Raw genomic sequence first — 20,219 nt, forward strand, 5'->3', positions numbered from 1 at the left:
TTACCTTGTCAGCTCAGAGATTTGATCTAACAACCTTTTGGTTACTGGCCCAAAGCTCTAACCACTAGGCTACCTGCCACCCCACCTTACCTCTGCTACACCTGGCTTTCAGCAGAGCCTTGTCTGGCAGCGAAACGGTTCGTTCAGCCTCATTTACTGCCTTTTAAAAACACATAGCTGATATGGCTGACTTGATTATTAAACAAATTCGGGTTCTACTGACAATTGAGATCTACAAACTATGGCATAAGGGGATGACAAGTGGTTATAAGAGGCAATCCGTAATTTCCATTAAGACATTGAGCGAGCTAGGACGGACGTAGTCAATATAAGTATTTGTTCAGCTCTTTTGAAATGTACATTGACAGAATTCAGAACATTAGCCATTCTTACGGTGTTCTCCCTGTACACCAAGTCAGAACCATAGGATAAATAAAGGGGGCATATAAGCAGATAATGAAAGCTCTTAGAATATTCAATAATTACATTTTTCAAAAACAGGTTATATGTGTACCACCAAGTCAGAACAGTAGGTGAAATTAAGACGTGAAAATATATAAAATTATTAGGGCGAGGCACATGGGCTACTAACAGCTTACTACACAACATACACTTATTATTACTTTCTTAGCTACAGTATTGTCACGTTCCTGACCTATTTCTGTTAGTTTGTTGTATGTGTTAGTTGGTCAGGACGTGAGTTTGGGTGGGCATTCTATGTTTTCTGTTTCTATGTTGGTTTAAGGGTTGCCTGGTATGGCTCTCAATTAGAGGCAGGTGTTTGGCGTTTCCTCTAATTGAGAGTCATATTTAGGTAGGTTGTTTCACAGTGTTCGTTGTGGGTGGTTGTCTCCTGTGTCTGTGTCTATGTTACACCATACGGGACTGTTTCGTGCGTTCGTCATTTTGTGTAGTCATTTTTCCTGTTCGTGATTTCTTCGTGTTTCATGTAAGTTCGTTGTCCAGGTCTGTCTACATCGTTTTGTTGTTTTGTAATATATCAAGTGTTCTTCGTGTGTTTAGTTCGTCTTGCAAATAAATAATTATGTATTCACAACCCGCTGCGCCTTGGTCGAATCACTACTCCTCCTCTTCGTATGAAGAGGAGGAACGCCGTTACAGAACCACCCACCAAACCCAGATCAAGCAGCGGGTTAACGGACAGCAACGACAGCGCAAGAAGGAGGAATGGACATGGGAGGATGTTTTGGACGGTAAAGGTTGCTATACATGGGAGGAGATCCTGGCTGGAAGGGATCGCCTCCCATGGGAACAGCTGGAGGCACTGAGGAGAGCAGAGGAAACCGTAGAAGGGAACCGGCGTTATGAGGGGACGCGTCTAGCACGGAAGCCCGAAAAGCCCGTGAGTACTACCCAAAAATTTCTTGGGGGGGGCTAAGAGGTAGTGGGCAAAGGGCAGGTAGGAGACCTCCGCCCACTTCCCAGGCTAACCGTGGAGAGCGGGAGTACGGGCAGACACCGTGTTACGCAGTAGAGCGCACGGTGTCTCCTGTACGTGTGCATAGCCCAGTGCGGGTTATTCCACCTCCCCGCACTGGTAGGGCTAGATTGAGCATTGAGCCAAGTGCCATGAAGCCGGCTCTACATATCTGGCCTGGCTTACATGTCACCAGCCTTACGCATGGTGTCCCCGGTTCGCCTACATAGCCCGGTGCGGGTTATTCCACCTCCCCGCACTGGTCGGGCGACGGGGAGCATTCAGCCAGGTAAGGTTGGGCAGGCTCAGTGCTCAAAGGAGCCAGTACGCTTGCACGGTCCGGTATTTCCGGCACTACCTCCCCGCCCCAGCCCAGTACCACCAGTGCCTACACCACGCACCAGGCTTCCAGTGCGTTTCCAGAGCCCTGTTCCTCCTCCACGCACTCTCCCTATGGTGCGTGTCTCCAGCCCAGTGCCTCCAGTTCCGGCACCACGCACTAAGCCACCTGCGCGTCTCCAGAGCCCTGTACACACTGTTCCTTCTCCCCGTACTCGTCCTGATGTGCGTGCACTCAGCCCGGTGCCACCAGTGCCGGTACCACGCACCAGGCAAATAGTACGCTTTGAGAGTCCAGTGTGCCCTGTCCCTGCTCCCCGCACTAGGCTTGAAGTGCGTGTCTCCAGTCCGGTGCCTCCAGTTCCGGCACCACGCACCAGGCCTACAGGGCGTCTCAGCCGGCCAGAGTCTGCCGTCTGCCCAACGGCGCCTGAACTGTCCGTCTGCCAAGCGCCGCATGAACTGCTCGTCTGTATTGAGCCTTCAAAGCCGCCCGTCTGCCATGAGCCTGCAAAGCCGCCCGTCTGCCATGAGCCTACAGAGCCTTCCGCCAGACAGGAGCTGCTAGAGCCTTCCACCAGACAGGAGCAGCCAAAGCCTTCCGCTAGACAGGATCAGTCTGAGCCATCCGTCTCCTCAGCGCCATCTGAGCCATCCGTCTCCCCAGCGCCGTCTGAGCCATCCGTCTCCCCAGCGCCGTCTGAGCCATCCGTCTGCCCAGTGCCGTCTGAGCCATCCGTCTGTCCCGAGCCATTAGAGCCGCCCGTCTGTCCCGAGCCGTCAGAGCCGTTAGTCAGTCAGGAGCCGCTAGAGCCATTCGTCAGTCAGGATCTGCCAGAGCCACCAACCAGACAGGATCTGCCAGAGCCGCCAGCCAGCCATGAGCGTCCAGAGCCGTCAGCCAGCCATGAGCGTCCAGAGCCGTCAGCCAGCCATGAGCGTCCAGAGCCGTCAGCCAGCCATGAGCGTCCAGAGCCGTCAGCCAGCCATGAGCGTCCAGAGCCGTCAGCCAGCCATGAGCGTCCAGAGCCGTCAGCTAGTCATGAGCGTCCAGAGCTGCCATGTATCCAGAACTGCCCCTCAGTCCAGAGCTGTCTCTCTGTCCGGAGCTGCCCTTCAGTCCGGAGTTGCCCCTCTATCCTGAGCTACCTCTCTATCCTGAGCTACCTCTCTATCTACCTCTCTATTCTCACCTACCTCTATGTCCTGAGCTACCTTGTCCCGGAGCTGTCCCTTTATTTTGTGTTTCATATATTAGGTGGGTGGAATAGAGGGGTGGTCATTCTGAGGGGGATTAGCAAACTGGGATTGACTATGGTGGGGTGGGGACCTCGTCCTGAGCCTGAGCCACCACCGTGGTCAGATGCCCACCCAGACCCTCCCCTAAACTTTGTGCTGGTGCGCCCGGAGTTCGCACCTTAAGGGGGGGGGGGGGTTATGTCACGTTCCTGACCTATTTCTGTTAGTTTGTTGTATGTGTTAGTTGGTCAGGACGTGAGTTTGGGTGGGCATCCTATGTTTTCTGTTTCTATGTTGGTTTAAGGGTTGCCTGGTATGGCTCTCAATTAGAGGCAGGTGTTTGGCGTTTCCTCTAATTGAGAGTCATATTTAGGTAGGTTGTTTCACAGTGTTCGTTGTGGGTGGTTGTCTCCTGTGTCTGTGTCTATGTTACACCATACGGGACTGTTTCGTGCGTTCGTCATTTTGTGTAGTCATTTTTCCTGTTCGTGATTTCTTCGTGTTTCATGTAAGTTCGTCGTCCAGGTCTGTCTACATCGTTTTGTTGTTTTGTAATATATCAAGTGTTCTTCGTGTGTTTAGTTCGTCTTGCAAATAAATAATTATGTATTCACAACCCGCTGCGCCTTGGTCGAATCACTACTCCTCCTCTTTGTATGAAGAGGAGGAACGCCATTACAAGTATACATATCTCCCTGGCATATTACATCCTTTATGCAGCAGCATACAAAACATTTTTGGATTTACCTTGTTGTGCTGTGCTCACTTGAAAGGGAACGTGGCGCGGCAGTTCTTCGTGGGCTAATTTTGTCATCAAAGTCTGTCATTCTCTGAATTTATGGGAACTGGGAACTGGAAAAAAAAGTTGATTCGTGATGACGTCAGTGATCTTCAGATCGTAGCTCTAGAAAGAGGTCCAAGTTCCCGATTTACAATTCCTAGTTGTTCAAAACGTATTTTCCCAGTCTTAGCTTGTTTTTCCCGAGTTCCCAGTTGTTTTGAACTCACTAAAGTCAGATTTGCAGCTCCGAGTTAACAGTTATTTTGAGTGCGGAACAAATCATGCTTAATTGACAGCATGGCCAATGTTGAATGTTTATCATTTTAAACTAGGAATAGAGACCATCAATCTAAGACTTGGGACCACACAGCCACTCCACTGAATAGCAGGCTAATGATTGCTTTGCAATGCTTGCAGTTAGCCACTGATTCCTTCCAAACCACTCATTGTTGAATTTGCGATTTCCAACGTGTGTAATGTTCATGTCCAATGGCCGATGACACCAATACGTTTTATTATTAATTTCTCGTCATTATTTCTCTTCATCTGACAAGGATTAAAAAGGATTTGCCAGTAGATTGTCAACCTGATTCATGATGATGACTGCTAGCTAAGATTTTGAAAGTATGATGTTGACATGATCAGTCCAATCAAAGCTACTGTAGATATAAAGTGATTTGACGTAATTTTATATGTGGCCAATGACCTTGAGGCTTCTTGGATGGGCACTTCTAATGTAACTCTATGGCAGCACCCAAGGGGCTTGAAATTTTGAGCTCTGCCCTTAGACTTGGAGGTGACTAGTGTCCTCATGAGTGACAGAACACTGAGCCAATCACGCCGCAACGCTCCGTATTTTCTGCTGGCTTGCCCCACAACCACAGAAAGCACTGAGCTAGGCTGAAACACTTGCATTTTGTAGCTGCCTTACTTAAGAAAACCAAAAAAGAGACCATGTTTGGATGCGACTTTATTAACTCAATGATATATATATATATTTTTTTTACATTGTTTGCAAACTGATATGTGACAAGTATTAATGCCGAAATAACATGCAAAACAAACAGGCAAGCAGTTTTTCTGTCCCACCTGCCCTGAATGATGAGTCGCCACTGTTCCTAAATCAATTCTCAGTCGGAAAGCAATTTTCGGAAAGCAATTGGTTTGTGAAACCTGGAGCAGTGCAAGAGGCCTTTTTGTACTTGCAGTGGATGTTGCTAAATATTAGACTGGATGGTGCGGTCAAATATTATCGGAACAAGTACATTTTAGGGTAACTTTTTTTTCTGATGGATTCAAGGAGGGCTTTCACTTAGATAACACGCCCTTACAAGTCTGACAAAAAATTTAATCCACTTGCCTCTGCATGCTAGTGTTTGTCAGTGCGCGCATGAAGAGCGGTTTTGTTCCCTGGTGCTGTTTACCTATTCAAGATGTATTTTTAGCTGAACATTTCTAGCAAAACTGTTTATGATCGTTTCCTGTCAATAGTGTAAGACATTGTCAATGGTTTGCAAGCTAAACTTTATTCCGTTGTCTTATTTTTTAATTAAACAACAAGAAGGCACTGAACGCGGAACTGCAGAGGTAGCGCCTCCACAGATAAGGATTTTGCGATGCCATCTGTGGATGGAAGTCCGAGTATGGGCACAGGCTCGGAGGCTGCGGACTCGGCATTGCCAGAAGAAATGCAGCCACCCAAACCTCCAGGGCAACATGCTGTAACCGTATTGTGGTCCTTTGGAAAATTCCTGGCTACACTTTTACCAGTTTATCTGGCCGGATACTTCGGCTTCAGTATCAGCTTGGTTCTATTCGGTCTCATGGTCTACATCGGATGGAAACACAGCAGAAACGAGAAAGTAATGCGTCTGCGGTCAGCTATGTACTTATTGGAGAACGAGAGAGCATACACCACTGCGAGGGCTTTTATGAGTAAACAGGAATTACCCCCATGGGTAAGTAACAAGAAACATATCATTATTGTATTCCTATTTTCTCTATGGACTCAGCCTGCAATTCAGAGTGGAGATCACATCTTCAGCCTACTAGTCTGTGAGCTGGTAATTAAAGCTACCGTCTATAATATTTATAGTATTTTTCAAATAAATAAAATACAGCGGAATAATAAATACATTATTTGAACAAAAGTCAGTCTTAAAATCCATCAATGTCATTACATCATATCCAAAAAGGTTTGTTTATGTTGTCAAAAGAAATGTATAAATATGTAAATGAATGAAGCAAAAAATGTGTCTGTGGTGACCAAAGTAACAAAGTCACACAACTCAGTTGACAATAAGGACAGGTATAATGGCAAGGGGATGAGCACAATGTCCTATTTCTTCACAATCTCTCTCTCTTTCATACCATTTCATAATTTGCACAGTGTACAGACATCCCAGTCTATGACTGACCAACCTTTTGTTAATACAGTAAAAGGCTGTAATGTAATAAAATGTGGAACAAGTCAAGGGGTCTGAATACTTTCCCGAATGCACTGTATATTTTCCTATTCTACTCTGTTCCTACCCACCCACCCCTCCCCCTCTTCTACATTCTTTAGTCTAGTCCATCCAGCCCTAGCTATATTTGGACATTCTTAATATGCAGAGCCTGAGGAGAATGAGTCAAAACTTTAGAATGCCACAATCACAGTGGAATTCAGAATTAACATTTACTCCATTTATGTCCTGTGTGGCTCAGTTGGTAGAGCATGGTGTTTTCAATGACAGGATTGTGGGTTCGATTCCCATGGAGGACCAATAAGAAAATTGTATGCCCTCACTACTATAAGTCGCTCTGGATAAGTGCATCTGCTAAATTACTAAAATATAATACCACAGAGGTGTTACTGTATTTAAATGTAGCACACAGTTAACTTAACAGTGACTAAGTTACTCGTTCAATGAACGTCTTAAAGGAAAAATCTACCCAAAACCAATCGTTGTGTTAAATAATAGTAATATGTGAGAACAATATTTGTTGTGAACAAAGGTTTCATTTTGGCGTTATAATAAGGTTGGTAGCAACATGGAAAATTGTTGTGGAAATCTGTTATAGCTCAAGTTGACGATAAAATCCCAAATGCAATGCTCCCTTTATGTGCTGGCTGGCTAGCTAGCTACAGTTGAAGTCGGAAGTTTACATACACCTTAGCCAAATACATTTAAACAAAAATTTTCACAATTCCTGACATTTTATCCTAGTAAAAATTCCCTGTCTTAGGTCAGTTAGGAGCACCACTTTATTTTAAGAATGTGAAATGTCAGAATAATAGTAGAGAGAATGATTTATTTCAGCTTTTATTTCTTTCATCACATTCCCAGTGGGTCAGAAGTTTACATACACTCAATTAGTATTTGGTAGCATTGCCTTTAAATTGTTTATCTTGCGTCAAATGTTTCGGGTAGCCTTCCACAAGCTTCCCATAATAAGTTGGATGAATTTTGGCCCATTCCTCCTGACAGAGCTGGTGTAACCGAGTCAGGTTTGTAGGCCTCCTTGCTCGCACACGCTTTTTCAGTTCTGTCCACACATTTTCTATGGGATTGAGGTCAGGGCTTTGTAATGGCCACTCCAATACCTTGACTTTGTTGTCCTTAAGCCATTTTGCCACAACTTTGGAAGTATGCTTGGAGTCATTATCCATTTGGAAGACCCATTTTAAAAATGTTATTTCACCTTTGCGACCAAGCTTTAACTTCCTGACTGTCTTGATGTTGCTTCAATATATCCACATCATTTTCCTCCTTCATGATGCACCCCCGCAACATGATGCTGCCACCCCCATGCTTCACGGTTGGGATGGTGTTCTTCGGCTTGCAAGCCTCCCTCTTTTTCCTCCAAACATAACGATGGTCATTATGGCCAAACAGTTCTATTTTTGTTTCTTCAGACCAGAGGACATTTCTCCAAAAAGTATGATCTTTGTCCCCATGTGCAGTTGTGGCGGTTTTGGAGCAGTGGCTTCTTCCTTGCTGAGCGGCCTTTCAGGTTATTGTCGATATAGGACTCATTTTACTGTGGATATAGATACTTTTGTACCTGTTTCCTCCAGCATCTTCACAGGGTCCTTTGCTGTTGTTCTTCGGATTGATTTGCACTTTTCACACCAAAGTACGTTCATCTCTAGGAAACAGAACGCGTCTCCTTCCTAAGCAGTATGACGGCTGCGTGGTCCCATGGTGTTTATACTTGCGTACTATTGTTTGTACAGATGAACGTGGTACCTTCAGGCATTTGGAAATTGAAATTGAGGATGAACCAGACTTGTGGAGTTCTACAATTTTGCCGGATTTCTTTTGATTTTCCCATGATGTCAAGCAAAGAGGCACTGAGTTTGAAGGTAGGCCTTGAAATACATCCACAGGTACACCTCCAATTGACTCAAATTATGTCAATTAGCCTATCAGAAGCTTCTAAAGCCATGAGATCATTTTCTGGAATTTTCCAAGCTGTTTAAAGGCACAGTAAACTTATTGTATGTCAGCTTTTGACCCACTGGAATTGTGATACATTGAAATAATCTGTCTCTAAACAGTTGTTGGAAAAATGTATTGTGTCATGCACAAAGTAGATGTCCTAACCGACTTGCCAAAACTATAGTTTGTTAACAAGAAATTTGTGGAGTGGTTGAAAAACAAGTTTTAATGACTCCAACCTAAGTGCATGTAAACTTCCGACTTCAACTGTAGGTAGCTAGCTAGAAAAACATAGCTACACACAATAATTTTAGCTAATTAGCTGTAAAATCCCTCCCCAAAAAGACTGCAGTATCAATTTAGGGGTCTACAATCTCACCATGTTCAACTTGCAGATCAATGTGCCTCACAGAGTGGAGTCTAACATTCGCAACGGCCGATATACTTTTGAGGAGATGGGAAACGTTGCCCATGCTACGTCAATGGGGCGTGCAGTGCATTCTGGGCGATCCTGGGGCAAGGAGCGCTCTCCTTCAAAGAGTGAATGGGAGTCTATTGGGGGCTAGCTCAAAAACCCAACATTAGCACCAATTCCATCAACAAGAAATACAACATTACAAATCATTTCTGAGATGTGCGATAATTTACTTGCTATCTGTATCTGTAGTATCTGCTATCTGTAGTATTGTATAGCTTTGGAATCGTGACATTATGTACTTCGAGGAAAACAAGCATGTTTCTCGACATATATGCTGACTGAGTCACTATTAACTTAGCAACCGTGTGATGCAGCATGACAATGTGAACGTGAACGGTCGACAGTCTTCTGGGTGGGGCGTTATATGTTCCCTGATTCATTGAATTCCTATCTTATTTCTATAATATCTCTGACAACGGCACCATGCAATGCACCCTGGACTAAAGAGGCAGACAAATAGGAAAAATGTGCTATACCCTCCGTTAAATTAAACATTTCTCGAGGTAGGAATATTGCAAAAATATGATCAATGGCTAATTCAAGAGAAAACGTCCTCCTGCGTTATGACATCGGCCAGTATTGATATCTGACATGTATGATAGACGTTTTCACCATCTAAAAGTCATATTCCTATCAACTTCCAGTGTAGTGAGAGAGACTTTATCACGGTGCTACGTCACACCGGACGGATTTCTGCCTGCTTGAACACCAATAACTCAGATACACATGAAAACATGAAATGACCCAGGGAATCGATAGAACATCACTCAGAGATGTACAAAAACAATGTAACATTCAAAAATGGTTGAACCTTTCCTTTAATTATTTGAACCAAGAGAGAGTGTTTCCACTCTGAGGTTTTGTCGTGCCACCGTCATTTTAGGCATTTCTATGTGTGTGCGCTCCCCATTTCCTGTTTCAGTTCGGAGGTTCCTTAGAACTTGAGGGTGGTACTCATAGAGATCCTATTGAATTTGTTTTCTAATTCCTAATTCTATGGTTGTGCTACTGTTGACCTTTTAGATGGCAGAAGCTTGGTGACTCATAGACATCAATCAGAGGGAGAGGGGGAACAAGGAGGACCATATCAGGAAAGAGAGAAAATATGATAATTGTTTTCTTAATCATGGGACAATTTCAACATTCTTCAACACCCACAGGACACTCACATTGTCACCACAATCTCTGTAGTTTTGTCAACAGTATATCACAGGTTATTTTGCACGCACACACACACGTGCACACACACATGATCATGATCAGTGTGATCTGCAGGTCTTATGACTGTGGTTTGGGTTTGGAGGAAAGATTGAGGGCCTGCTGTGGTGTGTCATCATTATGTTTTGAAACATGGAAAATGGCCAGAAACACACATCTTAATTTTACTGTTGGGTCATTCCATGTCATTTCAGCAAGCCATGACACCCACCATCTTAGATGGTTCTGAAATCGTTTCTATAGTTAGAAACAGATAAGATAAGCATTCAGAAGCATTCTTTTGTTTAAATATAATTTGATCTCAGAGAAATTAAGATAATTGATTGCACCCAAAAAAGTTTGGTCCAAATCGGATGTTAGGTACTGTATTTATTCAATATTATATGAATCCTATAAATTAAAATGGGCAATTTGGGTGCAAACAATTAGGTTAATGTCTGAAAGATTAAATACATTTCAGAATGCTAATATTATCTGTTTCTGAAATCTAAAGGATTTCACAACACTGAGATTGTGGGTGTCAAACCTCTTTCTGGTTCTTTTTGAGGTGGAAAGGCCCTGTCTTGTGTCGATCCTTTGCCATTTCACGACCTCCCTACATTCATACCCAGGTTACACTCTTTTGCTATGTATTTTGTTTAAGGCGGTTAAAAGTTCAAATCTAACCAATACATTTCTCACTTTCTCTACAGGTCAACTTCCCTGATGTGGAGAAGGTTGAGTGGATGAATAAGGTATGTAATGTAGTACACACACACACACATATATATATATATATATATACTGCTCAAAAAAATAAAGGGAACACTAAAATAACACATCCTAGATCTGAATGAATGAAATATTCTTATGAAATACTTTTTTCTTTACATAGTTGAATGTGCTGACAACAAAATCACACAAAAATTATCAATGGAAATCAAATTTATCAACCCATGGAGGTCTGGATTTGGAGTCACACTCAAAATTAAAGTGGAAAACCACACTACAGGCTGATCCAACTTTGATGTAATGTCCTTAAAACAAGTCAAAATGAGGCTCAGTAGTGTGTGTGACCTCCACGTGCCTGTATGACCTCCCTACAACGCCTGGGCATGCTCCTGATGAGGTGGCAGATGGTCTCCTGAGGGATCTCCTCCCAGACCTGGACTAAAGCATCCGCCAACTCCTGGACAGTCTGTGGTGCAACGTGGCGTTGGTGGATGGAGCGAGACATGATGTCCCAGATGTGCTCAATTGGATTCAGGTCTGGGGAATGGGCGGGCCAGTCCATAGCATCAATGCCTTCCTCTTGCAGGAACTGCTGACACACTCCAGCCACATGAGGTCTAGCATTGTCTTGCATTAGGAGGAACCCAGGGCCAACCGCACCAGCATATGGTCTCACAAGGGATCTGAGGATCTCATCTCGGTACCTAATGGCAGTCAGGCTACCTCTGGCGAGCACATGAAGGGCTGTGCGGCCCCCAAAGAAATGCCACCCCACACCATGACTGACCCACCGCCAAATCGGTCATGCTGGAGGATGTTGCAGGCAGCAGAACGTTCTCCACGGCGTCTCCAGACTCTGTCACGTCTGTCACGTGCTCAGTGTGAACCTGCTTTCATCTGTGAAGAGCACAGGGCGCCAGTGGCGAATTTGCCAATCTTGGTGTTCTCTGGCAAATGCCAAACATCCTGCACGGTGTTGGGCTGTAAGCACAACCCACACCTGTGGACGTCGGGCCCTCATACCACCCTCATAGAGTCTGTTTCTGACCGTTTGAGCAGACACATGCACATTTGTGGCCTGCTGGAGGTCATGCTCTGGCAGTGCTCCACCTGCTCCTCCTTGCACAAAGGCGGAGGTAGCGTTCCTGCTGCTGGGTTGTTGCCCTCCTACGGCCTCCTCCACGTCTCCTGATGTACTGGCCTGTCTCCTGGTAGCGCCTCCATGCTCTGGACACTACGCTGACAGACACAGCAAACCTTCTTGCCACAGCTCGCATTGATGTGCCATCCTGAATGAGCTGCACTACCTGAGCCACTTGTGTGGGTTGTAGACTCCGTCTCATGCTACCAATAGAGTGAAAGCACCGCCAGCATTCAAAAGTGACCAAAACATCAGCCAGGAAGCATAGGAACTGAGAAGTGGTCTGTGGTCACCACCTGCAGAACCACTCCTTTATTGGGGTTGTCTTGCTAATTGCCTATAATTTCCACCTTTTGTCTATTCCATTTGCACAACAGCATGTGAAATTTATTGTCAATCAGTGTTGCTTCCTAAGTGGACAGTTTGATTTCACAAAAGTGTGATTGACTTGGAGTTACATTGTGTTGTTTAAGTGTTCCCTTTATTTTTTTGAGCAGTGTATATATAGATATATACACGCGCAAACACACACACTGAGCTGGTGTGCCGATGGAGAAGCTTTGTGTTGCCTGAATGTGGTAGTTGTGTTTGTTTGTCCACCGTTGCCCTGGGTTGCTGTGTGTGTGTGTGTGTGCATCCTGCCTCTGTGAGCGCTCCACCTCCTCCATCAGTACCCATCATCTTCTGTTATAATTAAGAGTCGGGGGAGGGTAAATCTTCCGCCAGATCACATCACACACACACACACACACACACACACACACACACACACACACACACACTGAGTATGGTTAGTTCTGTCTGAGATCCTTGGGACGTCTACCCTAAACCCTAACCTTAACCTTAACCCCTACCGTTAACCCTAACCTTAACCCCTTTAAATGTCAACTTCAATTGGGTAACATCAGCGTTGGTGTCACGTTCGTTTGTAGAGAAGGACCAAGGCGCAGCGTGATTACAGTTCCACATAATTTATTAAAGTGAAACTATAAAACAAAACACAAACTGTGACTACAGAGGTGCTACATACACTAACTGAAAATACAAAATACAATATCCCACAAAACACAGGTGGAAAAAAGGCTACCTAAATATGATCCCCAATTAGAGACAACGATTACCATCTGCCTCTAATTGGGAACCATATCAAGCACAACAACATAGAAATATGAAAACTAGAACACCACATAGAAATCATAGACTAGAACACCCCAGTTACACCCTGACCTACTATACCATAGAGAAACAATGGCTCTCTATGGTCAGGGCGTGACAGTTGGGATGTCCAAAGGATCCCGGATAGCACTGACCCAGTGAGTATCCCTGTTGCAGCCACAGCAGCCACCCTGCCTCCCATCTCCACTGTGAGAGCAGCTTCGGTGTGGATGATGGTGATGTGAATATCAATAAACAAAGCACAGATTGTAGGGGGAGTGATCTAAAGGGCTCATCATTCACAAGAACCAACCCGGCTGCTTCTCCTCCAGGCTCTCTGCCTGCCTGCCACCCACCACGTGCTCTGACTGCATGCGTAGGCTATCCAGCCTCCATACTCAGGCTGGCTGGCTCTGTCTGGCTGGCTGCAACAACAACAGACCCTGGTCTGCTTCCCCATCTAACTTCATTAAGATGACACAGTCCAAATGTTATTCAATGATGGTTTGTCAACAGTTTTTGAGTGCGTAGTCTCTCATGACAGACTGTCTGCATTTGGAGTATCTCTTGGCAGTGCACAGGATTTGCTGGCTTCCATACGGGATTAGTGAGCTAGCACGTAATATCATATCACAATCTTTGTGCCTGTTTCCCCAAATGGCACCGCATTTCTTATTTAGTGCACTACTTTTGACCAGGGCTTATAGGGCTCTGGTCAAAAGTAGTGCCCTGTATAGGGAGTAGGGTGCCATTTGGTACACAACCATGACCAGCCCCAGACAAGCAGACAGGGTCGAGGGGAAGGTTAGGGGTCATGCGAATAACTGGGCAGAGAGATGAGAAGTAGTATCAGCCTTAAACCTCACACACTGATTCAGAAAATATCACCTTTTAAAGTGATGACAAGCTTTGATCGGACGGACCTTGCACTTTATTTGATGTGTAAACAACGGCATGGCAATGTGATTTAAGAATATGACAAACAGTGCTGACATACACAAATTAACCATCAAATTTAGCCTACAGCTGATAAATGTAGTCATTTAAAAGTCATTGAAAAATCAAGAATGCACTATCTATGTGCGTATACAGTACTGTGCAGAAGTTTAAGGCAGGTGTGAAAAAATGCTGTAAAGTAAGATGCTTTCAAAAATAGACATGTTAATAGATTATATTTATCAATTAACAAAATGCAAAGTGAGTGAACAGAAGAAAAATCTACATCAATTCAATATTTGGTGTGACCACCCTTTGCCTTCAAAACAGCATCAACTCTTCTAGGTACACTTGCACACAGTTTGAAGGAACTCGGCAGGTAGGTTGGCCCAAACATCTTGGAGAATTAACCACAGTTCTTCTGTGGATTTAGGCAGCCTCAGGTGCTTCTCTCTCTTCATGTAATCCCAGACAGACTCGTTGATGTTGAGATCAGGGCTCTGTGGGGGCCGTACCAGGACTCCTTGTTCTTCTTTAAAAATATTTATTTAACTAGGCATGTCAGTTAAGAACAAATTCTTATTTAAAATGACTGCCTAGGAACAGCAGGTTAACTGCCTTGATCAGAATGACAGATTTTTACTTTGTCAGCTTGGAGATTAGATCTAGCAACCTTTCGGTTACTGGCCCAACACTCTAACCACTAGGTTACCTGCCACCTCTTTACACTGAAGATAGTTCTTAATGACTTTCGCTGTATGTTTGGTGTCGTTGTCATGCTGCAGAATAAATTTGGGGCCAATCAGGTGATTCCCTGATGGTATTGCATGATGGATAAGTATCTGCCTGTACTTCTCAGCATTGAGGAGACCATTCATTCTGACCAAATCCCCAACTCCATTTGCAGAAATGCAGCCCCAAACTTGCGAGGAACCTCCACCATGCTTCACTGTTGCCTGCAGACACTCATTCGTGTACCTCTGTCCAGCCCTTCGGACTGCAAACTGCCTTCTGCTACAGCCAAATATTTCACATTTTGACTCATCAGTCCAGAGCACCTGCTGCCATTTCTCTGCACCCAAGTTCCTGCGTTTTCAGGCATAGTTGAGTCGCTTGGCCTTGTTTCCACGTCGGAGGTGTGGCTTTTTGGCCGCAAGTCTTCCATGAAGGCCACTTCTGACCAGACTTCTCCGGACAGTAGATGTGTGTACCAGGGTCCCACTGTTTTCTGCCAATTCTGAGCTGATGGCACTGCCGGACATCTTCCGATTGCGAAGAGAAGTAAGGATGATGTGTCGTTCATCTGCTGCAGTAAGTTTCCTTAGCTACGGTCCTCAACGTTGCCCGTTTCTTTGTGCTTCTTCAAAAGAGCTTGGACACCACATCTGGAAGCCCCTGTCAGCCTTGACATTTCTACCTGGGAGAGACCTTGCTGATGCAGAATAACTACCTTGTGTCGTGTTGCTGTGCTCAGTCTTGCCGTGGCGTATGACTTTAACAGTAAACTGTCTTCAGCAACCTCTCCTTGTTAGCTGAGTTTGGCTGTTCCTCACCCAGTTTTATTCCTCCTACACAGCTGTTTCTGTTTCAGTTAATGATTGTGTTTCAACCTACATATTGAATTGATGATCATTAGCACCTGTTTGGTATAATTTTTTAATCTAACAGCCATATGCCTACAAAATCCCTGACATTGTGCAAGTGTACCTAGAAGAATTGATGCTGTTTTGAAGACAAAGGGTGGTCACACCAAATATGGATTTGATTTAGATTTTTCTTCTGTTCACTCACTTTGCATTTAGTTAATTGATAAATATAATCTATTAACATGCCTATTTTTGAAAGCATTCTTACTTTACAGCATTTTTTCACACCTGCCTAAAACTTTTGCACAGTACTGTATTTGTTGACATCTACTTGGATGTATAATACTAGAAAATGACTATAGGTCTAATATCTACTGAATTATTAATTGCTGCAACTAGCTAGTAGTGACAGTCTGTCCTTTGTTTCTCTCTTGTCAGAGCTGGCCTTTCAGGCTTGTGTTCCTGTCATGAGAAGAGTATCTCAACCAGATATGTGTTTGTGGTTTCCTGTAGTGTAGGTGGTTCCTGTAGTGTAGGTGGCTATGTGATCACGGGAGGAGAGATCCTGCTCTAAGGTTGTCACATGTTTCACTGTCAGGTCCTCTTGCTGCGGTAGCAGATGTAGTCAGTTATAAGTGTTTGAGGGTTTTAGCTGTGCAATACAGTAGTCAGTTATTACACAGGCATGTGCAGTTTTATAGAACCTACTACATGTGTCTTGAGTAGCCCAATTCTTTCAATAGGACCACATCTTCAAATGGGATTATACACCATAAATATGAAAGAATTTTGCCTTAGCATATGACCTAATTACATTTGCCAAACAGCCTAATTCAGATCACGTATGTTAGATCCATTTTACATAGAATATTCAAGGAAATTGCCCAGCACAGTGTTTTGTCTGCAAGCGCTGCAGTCCTTGAAAAATGTCCTTGAATCATGACCACATGATGATATGACCTCATGTATATTTAGTAGGTTGTAAATACACAGTGAAAATCATAACTACGTCTCTCTATCTCTCTGTCTCTCTCTCTGTCTCCCTCTTTGTCTCTCTCTCGGTCTCCCTCTCTGTCTCCCTCTCTGTCTCTCTCTCTGTCTCTCTCTCGGTCTCCCTCTCTGTCTCCCTCTCTGTCTCTCTCTCGGTCTCCCTCTCTGTCTCTCTCTCGGTCTCCCTCTCTGTCTCTCTCTCTGTCTCCCTCTCTGTCTCTCTCTCTCTCTCTCTCTCTCTCTCTCTCTCTCTCTCTCTCTCTCTCTCTCTCTCTCTCTCTCTCTCTGTCTCCCTCTCTGTCTCTCTCTCTCTGTCTCTCTCTCTCTCTCTCTCTCTGTCTCCCTCTCTGTCTCCCTCTCTGTCTCTCTCTCTGTCTCTCTCTCTGTCTCTCTCTCCCCCTCTGTGTGTCCTGCAGATCCTGCAGCAGGCGTGGCCATTCGTGGGTCAGTATCTGGAGAAGTTGCTGGTCGAGACCATTGCTCCAGCCATACGTGCATCCAACACCCACCTGCAGACCCTCAGCTTCACCAAAGTCAACCTTGGGGAGAAGGTACTAACTAGAGCCCTGGCCTGTATAACATTATGTATAGTAGGACATACATCATCACTGTATAGTAGGATGCAGTGTACTAACTAGAGCCCTGGCCTGTGTAACATCATATCATTACTGTATATACTAACTAGAGCCCTGGCCTGTATAACAACATGCCATTACTGTATAGTAGGACTCAGGGTCCTAACTAGAGCCCTGGCCTGTATAACATCATGTCGTTACTGTGTAGTAGGACCCAGGGTCCTAACTAGAGCCCTGGCCTGTATAACAACATGTCATTACTGTATAGTAGGACCCAGGGTCCTAACTAGAGCCCTGGCCTGTATAACATCATGTCGTTACTGTGTAGTAGGACCCAGGGTCCTAACTAAAGCCCTGGCCTGTATAACATCATGTCATTACTGTATAGTAGGACCCAGGGTCCTAACTAGAGCCCTGGCCTGTATAACAACATGTAATTACTGTATAGTAGGACCCAGGGTCCTAACTAGAGCCCTGGCCTGTATAACAACATGTAATTACTGTATAGTAGGACCCAGGGTCCTAACTAGAGCCCTGGCCTGTATAACAACATGTAATTACTGTATAGTAGGACCCAGGGTCCTAACTAGAGCCCTGGCCTGTATAACAACATGTCATTACTGTATTGTAGGACCCAGGGTACTAACTAGAGCCCTGGCCTGTATAACAACATGTCATTACTGTATTGTAGGACCCAGGGTCCTAACTAAAGCCCTGGCCTGTATAACAACATGTCATTACTGTATTGTAGGACCCAGGGTACTAACTAGAGCCCTGGCCTGTATAACAACATGTAATTACTGTATAGTAGGACCCAGGGTACTAACTAGAGCCCTGGCCTGTATAACAACATGTCATTACTGTATTGTAGGACCCAGGGTACTAACTAGAGCCCTGGCCTGTATAACAACATGTAATTACTGTATAGTAGGACCCAGGGTACTAACTAGAGCCCTGGCCTGTATAACAACATGTCATTACTGTATTGTAGGACCCAGGGTACTAACTAGAGCCCTGGCCTGTATAACAACATGCCATTACTGTATAGTAGGACCCAAGCCATTTATAGAAATGTAAATTAATATGTGGCTCTGGTATGCCCTGTCGTTATACTCATGAAGATGGACAGGTTCATTCTAACACTAATAACCATACAGAACAATTCCACACTAAACATGACTTGTTAGCAGCAGACCCCTCCCTAATAGCCTGCAGGCGAGGTGACCTTATGCAGAACAGTTTGCCGTGAACAATATCTGTGTTATTCTATATGCTTTCTATACACATAATAATACCATAATATGTGTTTTTGTCTTAGGCCATGAAGGTGGTAGGAGTGAAGGCTCACACGGAGCACGACAAGCGTCAGGTCTTACTGGATCTATACGTTAGGTACGCAGCCGTCGCAGCAGCCCATACTGCATGCCTGTCTTCAATGCCTCTGTGATGCAGAGCACATCCATCATCTATAGCAGCAGCCTGACAGTTAAATCATCTTCCTGTTTCCTCTTCCTCCCCTCTCTCTTCTCTGCAGCTATGCAGGTGATGTGGAGATCAATGTGGAAATCAAAAAGTACTTTTGCAAAGCAGGAGTGAATGGAATACAGGTAAAGATGTAAATAACAGTGTGGCTGGGGAGTGGGACTGAATGAGAAAAATGTCCCCAAATTCTTCTCCAAAGCTAACATCATATGCTTGTTTTTATTTCTCCTTCTCCCCCTTCTCTCTTATTATTTCTCTCTTCCCCCCTCCTCCCCCTTTTATTATCTCTCTCTCCCCCCTTCTCCCCCTTTATTTTATTATCTCTCTCTTCCCCCCCTCCTTCTCCCCTTTCTTTTATTATCTCTCTCCCCCTTTCTCCCCCTTTCTTTTATTATCTCTCTCTCCCCCCTTCTCCCCCTTTATTTTATTATCTCTCTCTTCCCCCCCTCCTTCTCCCCTTTCTTTTATTATCTCTCTCCCCCTTTCTCCCCCTTTCTTTTATTATCTCTCTCTTCCCCCCCTCCTTCTCCCCTTTCTTTTATTATCTCTCTCCCCCTTTCTCCCCCTTTATTTTATTATCTCTCTCTTCCCCCCCTCCTTCTCCCCTTTCTTTTATTATCTCTCTCCCCCTTTCTCCCCCTTTCTTTTATTATCTCTCTCTTCCCCCCCTCCTTCTCCCCTTTCTTTTATTATCTCTCTCCCCCTTTCTCCCCCTTTCTTTTATTAACTCTCTCTTCCCCCCCCTTCTCCCCCTTCCTTTGATTATCTCTCTCTTCTCCCCCCCATCTCCCCATTTCTGTTATTATCCCTCTCTTCCCCCCTCCTTCTCTCCCCTCTCTTTTATTATCTCTCTCTTTTCCCCCCTCTTATTATCTCTCTCTTCCCTCCTCCTTCTCCCCCCTCTCTTTTATCATCTCTCTCTCTCTTTTCCCCTCCTTCTCCCCCCTCTCTTTTATCATCTCTCTCTCTCTTTTCCCCTCCTTCTCCCCCCTCTCTTCTCTCTCTCTTTCCCCTCTCCTTCTCCCCCTCTCTCGTATTATCTCTCTATCTCTCCCCCTCCTTCTCCCACTCTCTCTTATTATCTCTCTCATTAACTCTATCTCCTCCCCTCTTTCTCCCTCCCTTCTGCTCTCTCTCTGTAGCTACATGGGAAGTTAAGGGTGATCCTGGAACCCCTGATTGGGGATGTGCCTCTGGTGGGAGCCATCACCATGTTCTTCATCCGCAGACCTGTGAGTCTCTGTTACCAGTCACTTCATTCCTTTGTTTGTTAGTCGTCCATCCATCCATCTATTCCATTAATTAATTAATTAATTTGATGCTGCCTTTTCATTGTCGTTGACATTTCTCCTCTTTCACAGAAGCTGGACATCAACTGGACTGGGCTGACCAACATGCTGGATATCCCTGGACTCAAGTGAGTGAGAGGGCTCCTATTGCCTTTCTCAAAGGAGTACTTATATACTACAGTGGAACCACCTGTTATGCTGTTAGTTCTGTATACGTTAGTATTAGTTCAGGGTGATGACCTAACTTAGCAAGGCGTTGTTCTTGCTCACGTGTGTAGATAAAACATGCATCTAGTTGTCTGATAATACAATTAAATCATTGTCAGTGCAGTGTTTAGTTGCTAACATCATAAATCAAATATTCCTGTCAATATGTTCCTATTTAATTGTATTCAACTTAGAAATCACATTTTGCTTAAAATGATTTCCAGGAAAAT

At 44.5% G+C, this 20,219-nt stretch overlaps 1 protein-coding gene across 3 annotated transcripts in view; it reads left to right on the plus strand.

Moving 5' to 3' along the window:
- The first annotated feature begins 4,936 nt into the window (after positions 1 to 4,936).
- LOC129829689 (extended synaptotagmin-1-like) overlaps positions 4,937 to 20,219 on the plus strand; it is a 48,496-nt gene continuing 33,213 nt past the window's right edge. For 2 of the 3 annotated variants that reach the window (XM_055891546.1, XM_055891548.1), the window contains exons 1-7: positions 4,938 to 5,755; positions 10,610 to 10,651; positions 16,853 to 16,987; positions 18,330 to 18,403; positions 18,546 to 18,618; positions 19,636 to 19,725; positions 19,855 to 19,910. In XM_055891546.1, coding sequence (XP_055747521.1) covers positions 5,414 to 5,755; positions 10,610 to 10,651; positions 16,853 to 16,987; positions 18,330 to 18,403; positions 18,546 to 18,618; positions 19,636 to 19,725; positions 19,855 to 19,910 — 812 coding nt within the window. In that variant the 5' untranslated portion in view covers positions 4,938 to 5,413. Of the gene's footprint in view, positions 5,756 to 10,609; positions 10,652 to 16,852; positions 16,988 to 18,329; positions 18,404 to 18,545; positions 18,619 to 19,635; positions 19,726 to 19,854; positions 19,911 to 20,219 lie in introns of all 3 variants that reach the window. The other variant, XM_055891547.1, reaches the window with a different exon arrangement.

This window comes from Salvelinus fontinalis, chromosome 31 (assembly GCF_029448725.1).
Source record: "Salvelinus fontinalis isolate EN_2023a chromosome 31, ASM2944872v1, whole genome shotgun sequence".
Taxonomy (NCBI): Eukaryota; Metazoa; Chordata; class Actinopteri; order Salmoniformes; family Salmonidae; genus Salvelinus; species Salvelinus fontinalis.